The sequence below is a fragment of the Salvelinus alpinus genome, chromosome 32 (assembly GCF_045679555.1).
Source record: "Salvelinus alpinus chromosome 32, SLU_Salpinus.1, whole genome shotgun sequence".
Taxonomy (NCBI): Eukaryota; Metazoa; Chordata; class Actinopteri; order Salmoniformes; family Salmonidae; genus Salvelinus; species Salvelinus alpinus.
The window spans coordinates 3125347-3148247 of NC_092117.1; the positions used below are offsets into that span (position 1 = coordinate 3125347).

The 22901-nt window shown below is 42.2% G+C and overlaps 1 protein-coding gene across 4 annotated transcripts in view; it reads right to left on the minus strand.

Annotated features, from left to right (window-relative positions):
- Positions 1-25: 25 nt before the first annotated feature.
- Positions 26-22901, minus strand: part of LOC139562487 (serum response factor-like) — a 64274-nt gene continuing 41398 nt past the window's right edge. Inside the window, exons 3-8 of one of the 4 annotated variants that reach the window (XM_071380214.1) lie at positions 16898-17135; positions 7213-7374; positions 4980-5081; positions 4601-4729; positions 4048-4149; positions 26-2650 (exon numbers count right to left, since the gene is read on the minus strand). In XM_071380214.1, coding sequence (XP_071236315.1) covers positions 2613-2650; positions 4048-4149; positions 4601-4729; positions 4980-5081; positions 7213-7374; positions 16898-17135 — 771 coding nt within the window. In that variant the 3' untranslated portion in view covers positions 26-2612. Of the gene's footprint in view, positions 2651-4047; positions 4150-4558; positions 4730-4979; positions 5082-7212; positions 7375-16897; positions 17136-22901 lie in introns of all 4 variants that reach the window. The other 3 variants (XM_071380212.1, XM_071380213.1, XM_071380211.1) reach the window with 3 other exon arrangements.

Consider the following 22901-nt stretch of genomic DNA (forward strand, 5'->3'; position numbering starts at 1 on the left):
TGTTGAATCAAATTGACAAAATGCATTCAAGGTTTAATTTGTTTTTATTACAAAAGTTTTGTACATATGGTGACGTTTAGATTCAAAAGTACGGAAACAAAACAACCATTTATATTTGACCATGACTGCGCTTCCATTTATTCATAATCTCCTTTTAAAAGTAAAAATACTTTTTTTGAGATCCATTAGAAGGATCTGAGATAACAAATGTCAACTTCTAACCCACAAGACTTTGGCCGGGATTCCATCCAAAACCTCAGTTATAGCGCGCTTGACATTAAAGAATTTACAATTGAGCGGTCGAAATCTGAACAGCTGATCTTGAATGCAATCTCCGCAACATTGCCTTTAAAAGACGCAATGTCTACAAACATGATCGGCTTGAATCTCGGCCTTTTGATTGCAAATTCCCAAAAAATCTAAGCATTGCATGAACTTGCTCAATACATTGTCAGCTCAGTCCATATATACACAAAAATATTCCACTGACTGGTGAAACAATTTCCTGGGATGGGAGAAATACATGAGTTTAATGTACAGTAAAAGCTAAAGTCCAAGGCTCTTGCAAAATAAACAGACGTTTCAATTCCCTTCATGAGAACGTAAACCCACAGCTATGAAAAAGAGGCCCTGTGGTAGAAAAAAATTGTGCTCTCACTATCCCCAATCCACCTTGGTAAAGTGGGTCCTAACTGGGTCAAATACCATTATTTCTCCAAATAAATACTATGAAGTGATACTTGATGGATATAAGGGCTTCCTTTAAAACTTGTAGTGGGTTAACAGTAACTTTTCGAAGTACCCTTTAAAACCTCACTATTCTTCATGAACACAGTTAAACGAAAAAGCCAGTATAGCATGTTTAAATGGTTCAGAGGCAATATGACATTGTATAGATGTATTGGTTGATTGATCAACCATGTTATAACCAGACCTGGGTTCATATACATAAGTTGTGCTTGATTGAGCCTGCCTGTTGTGATGGAACCAATATAAAAGTCTCAAAAGTACAAACCCCACCTAGCATAATTAAGCATATTATATAATACACGAATCCAGGTATGGTTATAAGGAGACTAACAAACCCTTCATACATTACTGACACCTAGAGAAAATACCCTTTTTTATTTCAGCTAAATGAGAATAGTAGAAAACCATTTGAGTTCAGTGTTTCATCCTGGCATTATGTCCAATTCTTAACCGACACAGGAGCTTGCTAGTGCCCTGCTTACAACTGCCCAGACTAGCGAAAATAACTTCCAATAACCTACATGGCCCTACAGGCACCAGTAGACGCAGTCCTTCAGCACTGTGACTGGCAAGGTGTGAAGAGGTCACTGTGGTTCACTCTGAAAAGATGTCACCCTTGTCAGTCAGTTGTTTGGCACACGCTGGCTTATATTTCACAACGCAGGATCATTCGCTTATCCAGCCGACTCGATTTAAATAATTAAATTATACATTTTTACCAGAATATATTTTACGCTTCAGAATATATGATCTAGTAAGGTTAGTTGGCCAACTATAAGAAATAGCCTTCAGAACAGCCTCGATTTTTCAGGTCATGGACTCTACATGGTGTCGAAAGCGTTCCACAGGGATGCTGGCCCATGTTGACTCCAATGCTTCCCGCAGTTGGATCAAGTTGGCTGGATGTCCTTTGGGTGGTGGACTATTATTGAAACACACGCGAAACTGTTGCACCTGAAAAACCCAGCAGTTCTTAACACAAACTGGTGCGCCTGCCACCTACTACCGTACCCCGTTCAAAGGCACTTAAATCTTTTGTCTTGCCCATTCACCCTCAATGGCACACATACACAATCCATGCATCAATTGTATCAAGGCTTAAAATCCTTCTTTAACATGTCTCCTCACCTTCATCTACACTGATTGAAGTGGATGTGACATCATTAAGGGATCATAGCTTTCACCTGGATTCCCCTGGTCAGTGTATGTCATGAAAGAGCGGGTGTACATAGTGTATAAATAATTAATTTATTCTATATGCAAATGACTTGCATATACAAAACTATATGCCATCGCACAAACAGGCCGAAAATACAATTTGATTCAATTAAAAAATTATGTACATTTACAAATGTCTTTATAACCTCAAAGCCACCATACCCTTCCCATTTATAAATCCCACGTTTGCATACATATATATATATATACACACACACACAAACATTCACACACGTGAATGTCTCTTTGGCTGACGTGTGGAGCTGCAGCACCTGCATCATGTGCACTTGACAAATAATTACAGACCCCCACCCCCCCAAAAAAATTATACTATAGACAAGGTATTCCAAAAGGAGGATTTAGTGAATATCTCAATTCCTTTCTATGCTTTAGTGAATGAATACATACGTATTTTCAAACATCGACTCACATACAAAGCTTAGCGACGCACATACCCTTCCATGCGTGTGCATACTTACAGAATTGTAATGTAAATGCGACACACAGAGCTGTAAAATGAAATGCTGATGAAAGGCATCAATAAATAGAGATGTCTGGCCAGTTTCCCTGGGCCTCAGTGTGTCTGTCAGTCGTTCTTAGTGTTCTGTGTGGTGTCCAGGTTGACCACCTGCAGCTCTGTCAGGTTACTGCTGCTGCTGCTCAACTGCTGACCAATCACCATCTGCAACACAGCACATCAACATCAGCATGCGCCACTGCAGACCAATCAAAGGTCAAAGAGAATTAAAGTGACATTGAGAAAGAAGAGAGAACATAACTCTATGCTCAGCATGGGTCCACCACAGACAGAACAATGAGCCGGATGTATAAATCTGAAGCATTCGGTTGGCATTTCCACTCAGCACCAAATATGGTGATGAGAGGAAGCCCAGTGGCCGCCAGGGGGAGAAGATGGATTTTGCCCGACATTCTACGAATTTTCTCATCGATGAAACGGTTGATATCAATACAGTTTTCTGTTCCCAAAACTAGAATATGTTATGAACAGTTTTGCAGTTTTGTTACCCTTTCCCAAAGTTGTTTTGAAATTTCATTGTTTAGGAGTGCAAGGGCGAATTGAGTTATTGGACACGTGCACTTGACAGAGTAGGCGTTCCCCCACGGAAATATGCAATTACATGCCAGAACGAGGCAATAGGATCTCACTAGCTCATGCTTGGCTCTGCCCACCTCCTTGCTTGTTCTGCCCACTATGATGAATTTGCTAAATTGCCAGACAATACACCTGCCTAACAGGGTTTGGGTCAATTCCATTTCAATTCCAGGCAATTCAGGAAGTAAACCAAATTCAAATTCAAAATGCCCCTAATTGAAAAGCATTGAAGAGAATTAGAATTTTTGTGTACTTCCTGAATTGACTGGAATTGACCCCAACCTGCTACCTAAGCACAAAATTATTGACATTAAATTGATTAACTTAAATCCTCTCTTTTTGATAAGAAAGCTTTTTCTAAAAGCATCACTTTGCATGAGTTTGGTCATTTGTGTTGTTATAGTGTACTGTAGCTATTGTACTCCAACTAAGGCTCTGTGAAACACAATGGTTTATATTCTGTTCCTAAACTTTAGTCATTCACTCACACAAAAACCTCTATAAAAAGCCAATCTATTTAAATCTCAATCTTACCTGACTTTGAATGACTTTCTCAATAAAAAAATTAAGTCTTCCAAAGAACATATATCTTTCAATAATGTTAAGTCAGTTAAGAACAAGTTCTTATTTTACAATGACAGCCTACCCCAGGCCAAACCCTCCCCTAACCCTGACGACACTGGGCCAATTGTGCGCCGCCCTATGGGACTCCCGATCACAGCCTGTTGTGATACAGCCCGGGATCAAACCAGGGTCTGTGACGCCTCTAGCACTGAGATGCAGTGCCTTAGACTGCTGGACCACTCTGGAGCCCCAAATGTCATAGGAGTAGATCATCCACATACAGTAACAGTACAGGAGGCAGGCCAAACCCTACCCCTCCACAGTGATAAACAGTGCTCTGTCCGGATGCATTAGTGCAGGTCAGTGGCATGCTGGTTGCAGAGAGAATATGAGAGTTTCACTTGTAAAATGTAGGTCTTGCCGTACTGGGTGTAGCTGCACTGCAGAAACAGGGATCTGCATGGTGCCTGAGGGTGCCGTAAGGAATACCTGAGGGACAGCACCTAGCCAGAGAGAGACGGACACATACAAACATGAAGAACACAGCCCTCTCATCTAAACTAACATTTTACCACTGAATATATACAGAGACTACGTGCATGCTGTGTAGGCTATACCACCCCACTTTGGGGTCGGGATCAAACCCACTAGCCTGTCATAGTCAACCTCCCGACTACGTAGCTATATTCATACCAGACCTGGGTTCAAACAGTATGCGTTTTCATCCTTTGAGCATTTGATTAAGCCTGCCTGGAATGCCAGATAGGATAGGTTGCAATTTTTTTGAGCATTTCAAGCTCAATACACCCAGCTAAATAAAAAAAAATGAAAGAAAAAAATACTAATTGAACGGAGGTCTGAATCATACATCAATCAACCTCCCCCATTAACCCACAGCCAGTGTAGTCTCACCTGTGTCCCAGCGTAGCCTACTGTAGTCAAGCGTGGTCTCACCTGTGTCCTGGCCCTGTCCGTGGGACACCTGCATGGCCGAGGGGCTGGACGCGTACATCACTGTGTGGGGGCTGGTGTACATCATGTGCCCCGCCATGGACGTGGGCACAGACGACGTGACAATGGTCGCTGGGGGAGTGGGGAAAAGATATTAGTGTATGAGACAAAGTGAGAAGTTTAGAAGAGACATTGCCCACCAGATGGCACTGTATCACTGAGGGAAAAGTAAATTCTGTTCAACTAAAGTTGACCCCTCAGTATTGTAGACTACAACCTTCCACCCACTCAGCTCACTCAGGAGAGATACATTAGACTCTGGATAGAGCTTATCACACATAACCAGGGTTGTACAGCCCTGTGTTAGACAGAGGAGAGTTACCAGAGGAGACAGTCGAGGTCTGGGAGATCTCCGAGCTGCTGTCGTTGGTGTGTGTGGTGGGGTGCACCTGGATGGCCTGCAGCTGCTGGGTCATCCCTCCCCCTGGAGGGGAACAGGCAACACAAAACAGCTGATCACTCACCTGTACACTATTATAATCTTACTGTCAGAACTCTTATAAATGGTAGGAATATTAGTTTGCCCCATACAGTTTTGGACATGGTTTCATACACCTACGTACAGTCAACTAAAGTTCATGCCTGCCTCATGCCTGTTATTCCTTGTACAGTCGCGGCGAAAAGTTTTGAGAATGACACAAATATAAATTTTCACAAAGTCTGCTGCCTCAGTTTGTATGATGGCAATGTGCATATACTCCAGAATGTTATGAAGAGTGATCAGATGAATTGCAATTAATTGCAAAGTCCCTCTTTGCCATGCAAATGAGCTGAATCCCCCAAAAACATTTCCACTGCATTTCAGCCCTGCCACAAAAGGACCAGCTGACATCATGTCAGTGATTCTCTCGTTAACACAGGTGTGAGTGTTGACGAGGACAAGGCTAGAGATCACTCTGTCATGCTGATTGAGTTCAAATAACAGACTGGAAGCTTCAAAAGGAGGGTGGTGCTTGGAATCATTGTTCTTCCTCTGTCAACCATGGTTACCTGCAAGGAAACATGCGCCGTCATCATTGCTTTGCACAAAATGAGCTTCACAGGCAAGGATATTGCTGCCAGTAAGATTGCACCTAAATCAACCATTTATCGGATCATCAAGAACTTCAAGGAGAGCGGTTCAATTGTTGTGAAGAAGGCTTCAGGGCGCCCAAGAAAGTCCAGCAAGCGCCAGGACCGTCTCCTAAAGTTGATTCAGCTGCGGGATCGGGGCACCACCAGTACAGAGCTTGCTCAGGAATGGCAGCAGGCAGGTGTGAGTGCATCTGCACGCACAGTGAGGCAAAGACTTTTGGAGGATGGCCTGGTGTCAAGAAGGGCAGCAAAGAAGCCACTTCTCTCCAGGAAAAACATCAGGGACAGACTGATATTCTGCTAAATGTACAGGGATTGGACTGCTGAGGACTGGGGTAAAGTCATTTTCTCTGATGAATCCCCTTTCCGATTGTTTGGGGCATCCGGAAAAAAGCTTGTCCGGAGAAGACAAGGTGAGCGCTACCATCAGTCCTGTGTCATGCTAACAGTAAAGCATCCTGAGACCATTCATGTGTGGGGTTGCTTCTCAGCCAAGGGAGTGGGCTCACTCACAATTTTGCCTAAGAACACAGAATGGAATAAAGAATGGCACCAACACATTCTCCAAGAGCAACTTCTCCCATCCATCCAGGAACAGTTTGGTGACAAACAATGCCTTTTCCAGCATGATGGAGCACCTTGCCATAAGGCAAAAGTGATAACTAAGTGGCTCGGGGAACAAAACATTGATATTTTGGGTCCATGGCCAGGAAACTCCCCAGACCTTAATCCCATTGAGAACTTGTGGTCAATCCTCAAGAGGCGGGTGGACAAACAAAACCCACAAATTCTGACAAACTCCAAGCATTGATTATGCAAGAATGGGCTGCCATCAGTCAGGATGTGGCCCAGAAGTTAAATGACAGCATGCCAGGGCGGATTGCAGAAGTCTTGAAAAAGAAGGGTCAGCACTGCAAATATTGACTCTTTGCATCAACTTCATGTAATTGTCAATAAAAGCCTTTGACACTTATGAAATGCTTGTAATTATACTTCAGTATTCCACAGTAACATCTGACAAAAATATTTAAAGACACTGAAGCAGCAAACTTTGTGGAAATTAATATTTGTGTCATTCTCAAAACGTTTGGCCACGACTGTACATCCCCCTCTGCAGCCACAGACAGACAAGTCTCCCTCTTTTTTCCCGGAGCACAAATCAGACCATGACTAACTACATCCACAACAATAAAACATGAATACCAGTTCTTTATGGAAATATGTAGCAAGGCCTATACCCAATCCCCCCCCGCTTACAATAACATTTCAAATCAAATGTGTTTTATAAAGCCCACAAGACACCGACCTTATCATCCTGCGAATCTCAAAAAACACAACTGGGGGCAGGGACTTATGTTACAGAGCTCCGGGATGCCCGCTTACCCATTAATATAGGAAGGGGAAAACTTGTCTCTGTCAACCTACAGACAAACTAGTCTCTCAACAGACACAGACTAGTCTCTTGCTCCCGACAGACTGACCTAGGGAGACTGCAGCGGGGAATCGGAAGACGGCCTGCTGGCCCTGCTGTGTCAGTTGTGATGCGGTGAGCTTCTGGCCCCGCTGTCCCGAGATGGCCAGGGAGTGCTGGTGCAGCTGGCTGAGCGGAATGGTGGGGGTGCCGGGAGGGAGAGGAGTGCCTGCTGCAGGAGGGGGAAAAAGGATGAGTGAGTGAGTGAGTGAGTGAGTGAGTGAGTGATTCAGCCTGCTGTCATAATGGGAGAGAAAGGGAGCGGGAGAGAAAGATCTGCTACCTCGGGACCCAGAACAACATCTCTGCGCTACTCAGTTCGTTAGCCACACTATCACTACAAGCAGACATCACAACAAGGGCAACATCAAGGGTAATACTTTAGAATGTCAGATGATGATTGCACCACTACATGATTTAAAAAAAAAAAACTTTATTTCAATCAAACTAAGACTTCTTAAGCTTTAAGGTGGTTATTACCCAGTATTACATGGCTGTAACAGCAGCTACAATTTCATGCCTTAAATTGATGGTCATTTTTACTAGTAGACCTGGACCTCCTGTACTAATTTGATCTCGTTTAATATCAATATTCCAGTCAGAGCAATACAATTATTTATGGCAACGCAAATATAAAGATTCTAAGACCCCGTTCTGAAAAAAATATTATTGAGGAATCACGATAGCCATCTTAAATTACACAGATTTCAAAATGCAAAACATGTACAAATGCCTTCCTTGTGGTTGGTGGGCTACCTACAGATGTTTTATTTTATTTAACTAGGCAAGTCAGTTAAGAACAAATTCTTATTTACAATGACTGTGCCACTTGGGAGCCCCAGATCCAGATAGATAGCAAATCCTATTACAAGGGGCACATCTGGCTCCAAAACACTCCATCTGAGCAGGGGCTCCATGAATTAAAAAGAAAGGATAATTTCAGAATTGAACTGCCTAATCTTCACTGAATATTCATGACCAATTATAGGCAGAGACCAGCAGCCGACTAGGGGATGGCCATTGTGTTGGACCTCCTAATTATTCCTCTCCTACAATGAAAATCAAAGGCATGAGCCCATTGGATGTAGATGTTTCCTTCGTGGATACTGGGGCTTTGTAATTCATGTAAAATATAACCAAGCTGAAAGGGCTTCCTGGAGATGTGAAACGCGGCAAAATATAAACAGCTGTTTAAGTGGAGACGCTACTGCCACGAACCACCTCGACGTCGTGGCAAGATGATTCAAATTTAAATCGTGTTGACGGACCAGATCTGGGTTCAAATACATGCTTAATCAAGTATTTGTATTTGAATATTTTAGCCTTTTTTCCAAATTATATATATTTTAAAATAATAACCAAATCAACAAATACGATTTGAAGTATTTAAATAATTTCCTATAAATACTATTATAAACTATTTTCAAATACTTTTCAAATACCCTAGAACCAAACAGGTCTGCTAGGCACAAACTTGAATGTTGTGAAAATTCTGTGCAACTTCCAGCTCGCGTTTACTGTGAACACTGAGGCTCTACCCACGCCAGCGTTGAAGGCACTTGTCCCATTAGTTCATCACAAAAATGTAGGATTAGCTGATAACTACGAAACAAACATTCTGGATAATATAGAGAATCTAGAACTATTTATTGAACAGCATTTTGATATGCTCGAAAAAGAAACGGATACATCGAAGCGAACAAGAGCAGACCTTTCCTCAAGTTCTGATGGGGCGAAACTGAAGGGAAGCCGCCGTCTAAAATTCAAAATGTAACATCGGAGGGGGACGTTTTTATATCTCTGTCTCCAGAAGATAGAGCATTGCTTACAAGTATGAGCGAATAGTTAATAAACTGGTTATATTACCTGGGCTACTGGGGGAGGTTGAGGTCTTAAAAACAGGAATGGATTACAGTAATAAAATGGAAGAAATATGAGCGGAAAATAAGACATTGAAAACTACCGTGGACTCCCTAGGCTACGGTATGAAAATAAAACAATGAAAGCCGAATTACTTGATCTAAAGTGCAGAAGTATGAAGAATGATATTGTTATAATGGGAATAAAGGAGGATGAAAACGAAAAATATCAGTCAACGGAAGAAAAAGTTAAAGTGTTCATGAAACGTAATCTCAAAATGATGGACGAACAGGAGGAAACAATTGATTTTCAAAAGGGCACATCGTTTCGGTGGCAGAGCAGAGGGAAGGTCCCGTCCGATCGTAGTTATGCTAACCCACTACAAAATGAAAATTGCCTTGTTACAACAGGGTAGGGAATTGAAGAACACCCCATTCTCTATTCATGAACAATTTCCCCATGAAATAGTGGAGACGACGTGCCCTGTACCCCACTTTCGAAAGGCTCCAAGCAGAGAAGCAGAATGTTCGTCTAGTGGTCGATCAATTATGTAAACAACCAAATGTTCAAGGACTCGAAGATTACAACGTGGCTGTGAGTGAAAGCTACCTCCTGTTGTTGAAGTAGTCCCGATACATATTTGCACTGCATTACACAGTACAAATATGGATTCATTTGTTTTTTACCCAAAACATTTTTACATTAACAACTTTATTTTTTATGTTTATTCATGCAGTATGGAAACGTGGACTATGTGGACTTCAAATAAAGTTGGATTTATGGTAATGCAGAATGAGTATGATGAACTTAGCCTTTTTCTATTTAGGCAATATGGAATTTTGGACTATATGTACGTAATATCCGGTTTAGATTTAGGGGAAGGCGAAGATGGGTAAGGATTACCTTTTTTCTTTATGAATTTGTATTTTTTTAATTTGAAGATTATACATTAGAAAGACCAAGGTTGTTTTTTTAGTTTGATATGATACATGGCCTAATTGTAGAGGTCGGGTATACTATGACTTAAAAGCTGTTATATATAGGGCGTTGGGCCAGTAACCGAAAAGTTGCTGGATCGAATCCCCGAGCTGACAAGGTAAAAATCGCGTTTAAGATAAAACTTAATAAATATGAATAAATGTATTATAGGGCTAGGACAAAGGATTATATAATGAAAAACCTGCCTAGGTTCTTTATTGGAATAGGCCTATATGATCCTAGAATAATTGGTGTTATTACCCTTTTACGTTAAAAAAATTAATCTCAATGTAAAAAATGTAAATGATGATTATTGTTCGGATACACACCAGCAAATAGATTAGGTATTGTCAACAGGGTTGTTGTCTCTAGTGTGTGGCGGGCTGGTTAACACTGGGATAAAGTGATTCAAGTTAACGGTAGCACATTACAATAACTGGCTTATGGAAGCACTTCTGTAAGTGAGAGAAAGGTATATTATATATTTCTATATAAGCTATTAATGCTACCTTTTATATTCTTGATCCTAATGTTATAGGCCTAGGTGTAAAACAGCCGAGGTGATAGAGCAACGACCCTGGAATAAAAACTAAATGTGTATGGGTTGGTTTTACAGGTTTACTCACTCTGGATTGTCAGTACTGCATGTGTTCTTGGCTATCGTGCCATGGCTGTGTCAGAGTCGATTGTAAGTTAAACTTGGGTATTCCTTTATGGGCAGTGTGATGCATAAGACATATTTTTACTTGCAGTCATTAGCGGCCATTAGAATCTATGTTCCTTTTTCCTTCTACCTTTGTTTTGTCGGAATACAACAGGATATAATGAGGACTACATGAAATATGTCTTGCATGTAATGAACATTTAAAAAAAGGACTGGACTTGTGATATTATTTAAGTGTTTTCTCTTCATTTTTACAAACATGTGTCCCCCGAAGAGGATTGGGTTAGTAGTAGTATTATTTTTAAAGTTAGTTTTAACAGTAGGCTACTGTGGTTATTTGATCATAATCTAGGCCTACCAGAGTGGCCTACCATCAAAAAAAACTATGGATAAAATGCATCCCATAACATTTTAACACGGAAAAAGCTGTTCTATCTTTCAGCCTACAGTAGCAGCCAATGTGTGGTATACCTACATTCCATGAGACGTTTGAAGAAAAAAAAAAAAAAAAATGCAAGTCTTGACATTTACCTGTTTATCTACTTGTCCTTCAGACAAGGAGGTGACTGAAAATGTTGTTGTTTGATGCAGGAAACCACTTTACAAAATAAAATGCATTATTGTTCCCATAACAATATTACAGAGAATCAGACAAATTATGCTACCCTCTGCATATTGCCTACTTAGCTTATTCAAGCCCATCTCAAAATATTTATCCGTTATTTTACCAGGTAAGTTGACTGAGAACACGTTCTCATTTACAGCAACGACCTGGGGAATAGTTACAGGGGAGAGGAGGATAAATGAGTTAATTGTAAACTGGGGATTCTTAGGTGACTGTGGTGGTTTGAGGGCCAGATTGGAAATTTAGCCAGGACACCGGGGTTAACACCCCTACTCTTACGATAAGTGCCATGGGATCTTTAATGACCTCCGAGAGTCAGGACACCCGTTTAACGTCCCATCCGAAAGACGGCACCCTACACAGGGCGGTGTCCCCAATCACTGCCCTGGGGCATTGGGATATTTTTTTAGACCAGAGGAAAGAGTGCCTCCTACTGGCCCTCCAACACCACTTCCAGCAGCATCTGGTCTCCCATCCAGGGACTGACCAGGACCAACCCTGCTTAGCTTCAGAAGTCAACCACACTGCCCCTCGAAGACAAAAAAAATCTATATATATTTCACAGCGGTTTACATGGGACAATAATTCCCTACACCATACTTGCTTGTTTTGTCACAAACTGAAATTAGGCCACTATTCGAATTTTAGCAACCAGGAAATGGCAAAGCGATTTCTGCATATTCCACCTTTAAAACAGTTAGAGTTTAATGGCTGTGACAAAACAGAGGATGGATCAACAACACTGTAGTTACTCCACAATACTAACCTAAATGACAGAGTGAAAAGAAGGAAACCTGTACAGAATAAAAAATATTCCAAAACATGCATCCTGTTTGCAATAAGGCACTAAAGTAAAACTGCAAAAAATTTGACAAAGAAATTAACTTTTTGTCCTGAATACAAAGCATTATGTTGCGGGCAAATCCAATACAACACGTCACTGAGTGCCACTCTTAATATTTTCAAGAATGGCAGCGGCTGAGTCATGTTATGGGTATGCTTGTCATCGGCAAGGACTAGGGAGTTTTTCCAGGATAAAAATAAATGGAATAGAGCTAAGCACAGGCAAAATCGTAGAGGAAAACCTGGTTTAGTCGGTTTTCCAACATACTGCAAGACAAATGCACCTTTCAGCAGGACAGTAACCTAAAACATGGCCAAATATACACAAGTTGCTGACCAAGATGACATTGAATGTTCCTGAGTGGCCTGGTAACAGCATTGGCTTAAATCTATGGCAAGACTTAAATGGCTGTCTAACAATGATCAACAACTAACTTCACAGAGCTTGAAGAATGTTTTAAATAATGACGTGCAAATATTGTACAACTCAGGTGTGCAAAGCTAAGAGAATAACCCAGATTCACAGCTGTAATCGCTGCAAAAGGCAATACATTAGTATTGACTCAGGGGTGTGAATACTTATGTAAATTAGATATTTCTGTATTTCATTTTAAATAAATTAGCAAAATAATTCTAAAAACATGTTTTAACTTTGTCATTATGTGGTAGTGTGTGTAGATGGGCGAGAAACAACATAAATTAAATCAATTTATGAATTCAAGCTGTAACACAAAATGTGGAATACGTCAAGGGGTATGAATACTTTCTGAAGGTGATAATTTATTTCTAGGAGCTGATCCATTGTCAGAATTGAATGTTAAGGTAACATTTGAATATGGAGAACGCTGATCCAAGAGCAGTGCCGCCTTTCTTTCGATCCTATCAGTATCGACATATGCTCTAACAACGCACTTACTGAAGGTTCTCCCTACGTGATGTTTTGGGAAACGCATGTGATTTTTGCGGCCTTTATAGAAACGATGCATCGTTGAAACACTCGTAACCTTAAGTTCCATCGCTATCGTGAAAACGGGCCCTGGCTATTACTTCATAGACATGGCTATTTGCATTTATTCAAAACATATGGATTCTCCCTTTAAAGAGGGGAGGGTGTGAATATCAATAGAGAGCATTTTCGCTAAATCCAATTCGCCTAACCTGCCGTGTTAATTCTAACCTGCTGCGTATGTTCTCCTAACCCGTTTTTAGGGAATCTCATCCACGGATGTTTATTTTTGTTCTGGTCTGGACCAAATCTGAACCAATCCTAGATGTCTATGTTTTGTTCAGATTTGGTCTGATCCGGAATGGCCTTGATTTGATCCAAACAATGTTTGGTTCAGACTTGGTCTCGTCCGGACTGGACCAAATCTGAACCAATCATAGACATCCATGTTTGGACAGTACAAGTTTGGACAGCACAGCGTAGTACAGTAGAATAGTGGTTCTCAAAACTCTCCATGGGGACCCCAGGCAGTTCCATGTAATTGATCTATTCCAGAGATAGTTGACAAGTTGAATCAGGTGTACAAAATCCTCAAGTTCTTGAATAGCTAGTTCAGAGGTACAAAAATGTTTTGAAACGATTGGGGTCCCCGAGGAGAAGTTTGAGAACCACTGCAGTAGAGCACAGCAGAGTGCAGTACATTACAGTAAAAACATTTAGGAAGGCCTCCCAAGTGGTCTAACAGGCTGACCATACGCAGACGCTCGTTGGCGCAATAATTGAGTAACGTAGATTTCAAAATGTATTTTGCAACGCTCGCACACGCGACGCGAGCGTTGCAAAATACATTTTGAAATCTATGTTATTCAATTATTGCGCCAACGAGCGTCTGCGTTGCCAAGGGCTAAAATAGAAATCAGTTCTATTTCTGACGCAGATCGCGCTGCAGATCGCCCTGCCTCTCTCATCTCCTCATTGGTTTATAGAAGCAGGTACCCACGTGCCATCTCCTCATTGGTTATACCCACGTGGGTGACTGAAAGACGAACGAGGTCAGTGGCGGTAACGCACCCAATTCATGAAAGTTGCCAATCGCAATATAAAGTCAAGAGAAGAAAAAGCCTGGAAGGAAGAGAGATAACTAGAAACGATTTGGTTGACCGTTTTATGTGTGGATTAATTGGCGGAGTAGAGGACCTTTGTGCATTTCATGTAAAATAACAACTCAATGTTTATATCCCAGGACAAATTAGCTAGCAACAGCAAGCTAGCTAAATAGGACAAATTAGCTAGCAAGTGCAAGCTAACTAGCTAAATTGCCATAGATGTTTAATGCTTTTCGACCGGTCCTCAAATTAATATAATTGGTTCAGAGTTTGTTTTTATATTTTAACCTGCGTGTCATGATCGCGTTTGGTGTGGGGGGACAAAATACATTTATGCACGATGGCGCACGCACACAGCCGGTTTGGGTTTCGTGTTAGGCACTGCATCGCAGTGCTAGCTGTGCCACCAGAGATCCTGGTTCGAGTCCAGGCTCTGTTGAAGCCAGCCGTGACCGGGAGACCCATGGGGCAGCGCACAATTGGCTCAGCGTCATCTGGGTTAGAGGAGGGTTTGGCCGGCAGGGATGTTCTTGTCCCATCGTGCAATAGCGACTCCTGTGGCGGGCCGGGCACAATGCACGCTGACACGGTCGCCAGGTGTACGGTGTTTCCTCCGACAAATTGCGGCTGGCTTCCGGGTTAAGCGAGCAGTGTGTCAAGAAGCAGTGCTGCTTGGCTGGGTTGTGTTTTGGAGGACGCACGGCTCTCGACCTTTGCCGCTCCTGAGTCCGTACGGGAGTTGCAGCGATGGGACAATTGGATCCCACGAAATTGGGGAGAAAATAAATATAAAACAATATTTAAAAAATGAAAAATACATTTAGAGAAAGTATTTAACATTCATTCAGAACTGAAAATTAACCCAATATCAACATCCGGAAAATACGTATTTTCAACGTTCGTAAAATACATTTTAAACTTCCTGAAAATACTTTTTCTTCACCTTTCATTCAGAACCTAAAATGAACCAAACTTCAACATTTGGAAAATAAACCACATAGCCTTCAAATTAGTGATTTGGCTATTTCAGCCACACCCGTTGCTGACAGATGTATAACATCGAGCACACAGCCATGCAGTAGAATAGCCCGTACTGAGGAGCTCAGTGACTTTCAATGTGGCACCATCATAGGATGCCACCTTTCCAACAAGTCAGTTTGCAAAATGTATGCCCTGCTAGAGCTGTCCTGGTCAACTGTAAGTGCTGTTATTGTGAAGTGGAAACGTCTAGGACCATGCCTCAATCGTGAAGTGGTAGGCCACACAAGCTGACAAGATGGGAACGCCGAGTGCTGACGCGCAGAAAAATCGTCTGTCCTCGGTTGCAACATTCACTACCGAGTCACAAACTGCCTCTGGAAGCAACGTCAGCACAAGAACTGTTCGTCGGGCGCTTCATGAAATGGGTTTTCATGGCCGAGCAGCTGCACACAAGCCTACAAATCACCATGCATAATGCAAAGCGTCGGGTGGAGTGGTGTAAAGCTCGCCGCCATTGGACTCTGGAACAGTGGAAACGCGTTCTCTGGAGTGATGAATCACACTTCACCATCTGGCAGTCCAACAGACAAATCTGAGAAGGCTTTTCCACATTAATAGTGGAAAGCCTTCCCAGAAAAGTGGAGGCTATCTAGCCAGTTTGACTGTATCATGCCGGAGTAGCTTGATGAGCAATGCCTATTCCATGTTTTATAAGTTAAGTGTTTGGTGTTGACTATAAACTTTACTTAGCTAGCGAAGCTTTATGGAAGAATATATTGTCAACATTGAGTTGTGGTTGGTGCACGATCTATACAGCTATAGTACAGTTTCGTTGGCTTGTAACTACTGGCTAGCAGCCAAGGACGTTCGCTAGCTTATTTGTTTGTGCTCTGATTTAGTTTACACAGATGACTTCAGCCATATGAAAAACCTTCCATAGCAAAATATACCTATCTATCTAGTCTCCTTTACTTGTAGCTTGCTTCTCTTCTACTGGTGTTAGCTAGCTACAGCTGCTACTAGCTAGCTGCGGCTGTTGTGCAGCAACCGAGTTGTTGGTCCCGGTTTTAAAACTCTGAGATCCAGCTGAAAATATGTTAGCATTGTCAGAAATGCTACAAAAAAGTAACACTGAAATGTCCACGAGAGCGAAAAATTATAAATTTTATAAAAACTGTTGAACCTACACACGTATTCAGTCAAAATGGATCCAAGTCTAATTGTCACCTTATGGATGCTGTAGCCTCGTTTTAATCCGACTTCTAGAATTTGAGCTAGGTTTGATGACCCTAATTCTATCGACCCTGTCAAAAATCTGGTATAGTGATTCTCAGTAATGGCAGGACGGATCATGACGAGAGGCGGAGAATTTGTTGTGTACCTCCAATCAAGTCGATTTTGGAAATTTCCTCGACATGGTGTCATAGTGGCTTAGATATGATGGTAGGGAGATTTGAATTTAACATTGAGCTTCAACCAATGCATATACCATTGTTGGGGCGATAAGGTATCCCGCTTTACGTCGTGGCTAAGAACAGCCCTTAGCCGTGGTATAATTAAGCAATGAGGCACGAGGGGGTGTGGTATATGGCCAACGCACAACTTATTGCTATAATTAAGCCTTATTGCTTAATTATATTATAGTAAAGTATAGCATAGCATAAAGGCCAGTGTCTCTCCTGCTGTAGGTACCTGACATGAAGGTAAAGCCGCTGGGCAGCTGCATGACCTGCCCTCCGGAGGCACCGGTGGTCTTGAGGACTGTGCCGTTGACGTTGCTGCTAGCGGAGATGGGTGCCAGGTAGTTGGTGATGGGGAAGGAGGGCCCGCTGCTAACCTGCATGGTGGTGGATGTGGTGGGGGCCGTAGGTGCGTGGGTACTGGTGGTGCCCGGGAGGCTGGCCACTGTAAACGCAGGCTTTAGCTGGTCCTGGGGAAGGACGAACAACATGCATTATGAGTGTGGCTGTCAAAATAGCAAGATTCATGCATTCAGACAGATTTGATTATTTTGGGGGATTTTTGGGCTCTTATCCGCTGGACAAAAAACTACTTATTGACAAACAAATCATATCATGTTGAGTGAGTCACATAAATATTTTATTCCACAAACCTTACCCCAAGGCAGCACCATTTACTAGAGCCAGTGGGGTAGAGAGGACGTTCATAACCAAGCAATTACCATTGGTTTACACTCAGCAGGTAGCTAGTTTCCTCCATATACATATACAGTGCATTCAGAAGGTATTTCAGACCCCTTCCATTCTTCCAGATTTTGTTACGTTACAGCCTTATTTTAAAATTGATTAAATCAATTTTCTCCTCAATCTATACACAATACCCCATTATGACAAAGCGAAAACAGGTTTTCTGAAATGTTTGCAAATGTATAAAAAATTTAATACAGAAATACCTTATTTACATACGTATTCAAACTCTTTGCTATTAGACTTGAAATTGAGCTCAGGTGCATCCTGTTTCCATTGATCATCCTTGATGTTTCAACAACTTAATTAGAGTCAACCTGTGGTAAATTCAATTGTTTGGGACATGATTTGGAAAGGCACACACCTGTCTATATAAGGAACCACAGTTGACAGTGCATGTCAGAGCAAAAACCAAGCCATGAGGTCGAAGGAATTGTCCGTGGAGCTGCGAGACAGGATTGTGTCGAGGCACAGATCTGGAGAAGGTCCCCAAGAACACAGTGGCCTGCATCATTCTTAAATGGAAGAATTTTGGAAACACCAAGACTCTTCCTAGAGCTGGCCTTCCATCCAAATTGATAAATCGGGTGAGAAGGGCCTTGGTCAAGGAGGTGACCAACCCAATGGTCACTCGGACAGAGCTCCAGGGTTCCTCTGTGGAGATGGGAGCATCTTCCAGAAGGACAACCATCTCTGCAGCACTCCACCAAATCAGGCCTTTATGGTAGAGTGGCCAGACGGAAGCCACTTCTCAGTAAAAGGCACGACAGCCCGCTTGGAGTTTGCCAAAAGGCACCTAAAGGACTCAGACCATGAGAAACAAGATTCTCTGTTCTGACAAAACCAAGATTGAACATTTTGGCCTGAATGCCAAGCGTCACATCTGGAGGAAACCTGGCACCATCCCTACGGTGAAGCATGGTGGTGGCAGCATCATGCTGTGGGGATGTTTCAGCTGCAGGGGCTGTGAGACTAGTTAGGATCGAGGGAAAGATGAACGGAGCAAAGTACAGAGAGATCCTTGATGAAAACCTGTTCCAAAGTGCTCAGGACCTCAGACTGGGGCGAAAGTTCACCTTCTAACAGGACAACGACCCTAAGCACACAGCAAAGACGACTCAGGATTGGCTTCGGGACAAGTCTCCGAATGTCCTTGAGTGGCCCAGCCAGAGCCCGGACTTGAACATCTCTGGAGTGACCTGAAAAAAGCTGTGCAGCAATGCTCCTCATCCAACCTGACAGAGCTTGAGAGGATCTGCAGAGATGGGAACTCCCAAAATACAGGTGTTCCATGGTTGTAGCCATACCCAAGAAGACTCAAGGCTGTAATCGCTGCCAAAAGGTGATTCAACAAAGTACTGAGTAAAGGCTCTGAATACTTAAGTAAATGCGATATTTTAGTTTTTTTTGTAATACATTTGCAAAAAATTCAAAAAAACTGTTTTTGCTTTGTCATTATGGGGTATTGTGTATCAATTGATGAGAGATGAAAAACTATTTAATACATTTTAGAAAATGGCTGTAACGTAACAATGTGGAAAAAGGGGTCTGAATACTTTCTGAACGGACTGTATACACACACACAGTCCAAAGTTTGGACACATCTACTTATTTTCTTTATTTTTACTATTTTGTACATTGTAGAATAATAGTGAATACATAAAAATTATGAAATAACACATATGGACTCATGTAGTAACCCCCCAAAAAGTTTTAAACAAATCAAAATATATTTCATATGTGATTCTTCAAAGTAGCCACCCTTTGCCTTGATGACAGCTTTGCACACTCTTGGCATTCTCTCAACCAGCTTCATGAGATAGTCACCTGGAATGCATTTCAATTAACAGGTGTGCCTTGTTAAAAGTTCATTTGTGGAAATTCTTTCCTTCTTAATGCGTTTGAGCCAATCAGTTGTGTTGTGACAAGGTAGGGGTGGTATACAGAAGATGGCCCTATTTGGTAAAAGACCAAGTCCATATTATGGCAAGAACATTTCAAATAAGCAAAGAGAAACGACAGTTACTTTAAGACATGAAGGTCAGTCAATTTGGAACATTTCAATTACTTTGAAAGTTTCTTAAAGTGCAGTTGCAAAAACCATCAAGCACTATGATGAAACTGGCTCTCAAGGGGACCGCCACAGGAAAGGAAAACCCAGAGTTACCTCTGCTGCAGAGGATAAGTTAGAGTTACCAGCCTCAGAAATTGCAGCCCAAATAAATGCTTCAGAGTTCAGTAAGACATCTCAACATCAAATGTTCAGAGGAGACTGTGTGAATCAGGCCTTCATGGCCGAATTGCTGTAAAGAAACCACTACTAAAGGACATCAATAAGAAGAAGAGACTTGCTTGGGCCAAGAAACACGAGCAATGGACATTAGACCGGTGGAAATCTGTCCTTTGGTCTGATGAGTCCAAATGTGAGATGTTTGGTTCTAACCGCTGTGTCTTTGTGAGAATAACTGAACGGATGATCTCCTCATGTGTGGTTCCCACTGTGAAGCATTGGGGAGGAGGTGTGATGGTGTAGGGATGCTTTGCTGGTGACACAGTCAGTGATTTATTTAGAATTCAAGGCACACGTAACCAGCATGGCTACCACAGCATTCTGCAGTGATACGCCATCCCATCTGGTTTGCGCTTAGCGGGACTATCATTTGTATTTCAACAGGAAAATGAGGCTGTGTAAGTGCTATTTGACCAAGAAGGAGAGTGATGGAGTATATAAACATCCCCACAGCATGTCCGGTTTGTAGAAAAAACTGATATTACATTTACATAAGTATTCAGACCTTTTATTCAGTACGTGGTTGAAGTAAAATCTTAGAAATTGTTGCACGTTGCATTTATATTTCTGTTCAGTGTAATTGTTTCCAAACAAGTCATCTTAGTTAGTTCCCTTGGCAGTTCTACCCTCCGGCCTGGAGAGGCAATGTTGTGCATGTTAGCCGCTGAGGTGAACTATCAACAACAGAGAGAAGTAGCCTTGGAGGAGCCAGAACAGTCCATAGGGCAGAGCCCATCTTCTGTTTCTGTAGCTTGAGGCAGCTAAATGTACAAGTACACCCTCTGCACCCTAGTATATTACAGGGCAGAGAGAGAGACATAGCTCGGGTTGCAAAGGGTCGGAAACTCTCCGGGAAATTTCCGGGAATTTTCCATGGGAAGTTAAGCCCAGGACTTTTGGGAATTTTGCTTAAAATCATTTTTAAAAAGTTAGCTTATAACAGTGAACCTTTTTTGTGGGATACACATAAGGCAATTCTAGGTGTTGTGGCATATTTTGGTTAAACTATCCCCAATTCAATGGAATTGCAACTGTCTGCATTCACAGTGCATTCTTCCATCACATGTGCAGTGCATTCTTCCATCACATGTACAGCTGATTCTCAAGATCTTCCACACTAATGAGATGCTATAGAGCCCACACTACTACACTATCTGAGCCAAGGACTACATGCTTTCTGGTAAGTTTTGATTACAATACTGGGTGGGGTGAACATATTTGATATGACATACATTATTTTTTGTTAACAAGTAAATAGTAGCCTACAGCAAAATATGTTAAAATCATTTCTGACATGTTAACAATTTCTGCTAGTTAGTTTTTGTTACCATGTGGGTTTTAGCTTGCTTGAGCCTCCTAACTGAGTGTTAATTCACCTGTTTCCATACATGTTTCATTTTAAAACATTTATCTTACAAAGGAGTTGTTTAATATAACTGCTTAACTATTTATCTGTACATGGAATTTGGTGTTTTTTCTTCTTCTAATCTTTACAGGAAAATGCCACGGGCACTATCTGATGTGTGGAGACATTTCACTGCAGCTAATGTAGAAGGAAAAGCTGTGCACATTTGCAAATACTGTGCCAAATCATATGAAGAATGCAACAAAGATGCAGAATCATCTAGCCAAGTGCATAGAGTTCCCTCAGCGCTCACAACAAGCAACCTCTGACAAAAGTCCCTCTACTTCTATTCGAGGTGAAAATTATGAATCAGACACCTTATCGATAGCAACAGCTCATGGTCCTCCTGGAATCCGATGTTTTTTTGACTCAATGGAGGAACATAGTCAGAGAATTGCTGATGAATGTCTTGCTTGAGCAGTTTATGCAACTGGTTCACCTCTGATGCTCACAGGCAATGTGTATTGGAAGAGATTTCTGAATGTTCTTTGCCCAGCATACACCCCTCCAACCAGACATGCTTTATCTACTCATTTGCTGGATGCAGAGTTCAACAGAGTTCAAGTGAAGGTCCAGCAAATCATAGAGAAAGCAGACTGTATTGCAATCATCTCTGATGGGTGGTTGAATGTTCGTGGGCAAGGAACAATTAAACTACATCTCCACCCCTCAACCAGTATTCTACAGGAGCACAGACACAAGGGACAACAGACACACTGGTCTCTACATTGCAAATGAGCTGAAGGCAGTCATCAATGACCTTGGGCCACAGAAGGTATTTGCACTTGTGACAGACAATGCTTCGAACATGAAGGCTGCTTGGTCTAAAGTGGAGGAGTCCTACCCTCACATCACACCCATTGGTTGTGCTGCTCATGCATTGAATCTGCTCCTCAATGACATCATGGACTGAAAACAATGGATACACTCTACAAGAGAGCCAAGGAAGTGGTTTGGTATGTGAAGGGTTATCAAGTTATAGCAGCAATCTACCTCAACAAGCAAAGTGAGAAGAATAAGAGCACCACATTTAAGCAGCCCAGCAACACCCGTTGGGGTGGTGTTGTCATCATGTTTGACAGTCTCCTGGAGGGGAAGGAGTCTCTCCAAGAAATGGTCATATCACAGCCTGCCGATATGGACAGCCCCATCAAGAGGATCCTCCTGGATGATGTATTTTGGGAGAGAGTGGTAAGCAGCCTGAAACCTATAGCAGTAGCCATTGCACAGATTGAGGGAGACAATGGCATCCTGTCTGATGTTCAGACTCTGCTTGCAGATGTAAGAGAAGAAATCTGTACTGCGCTGCCCACTTCACTGTTGCTCCAAGCAGAAGAAACTGCAGTTCTGAAATACATCAAAAAGCGTGAAGAATTCTGCCTGAAGCCCATACAGACCGCAGCGTACTTGTTGGACCCCAAGTATGCTGGCAAGAGCATCCTGTCTGGTGCAGAGATCAACAAGGCCTATGGTGTCATCACTACTGTGTCTCGCCACCTTGGCTTGAATGAGGGCAAGGTTCATGGCAGTCTGGCGAAGTACTCTTCCAAGCAAGGGCTTTGGGATGGAGATGCAATATGGCAGTCGTGCCAACATATCTCATCAGCCACCTGGTGAAAGGGACTTTGTGGATCTTAGGCTCTTTCCCCTGTTGCCTACATCTTCCTCCAAATCCCACCAACATCAGCCGCCTCAGAGCGCAACTGTTCCTTGTTTGGGAACACACACACACACACACACCAAAGCACGCAACAGGCTGACCAATACAAGGGTTGAAAAATTGGTGGCAATCGG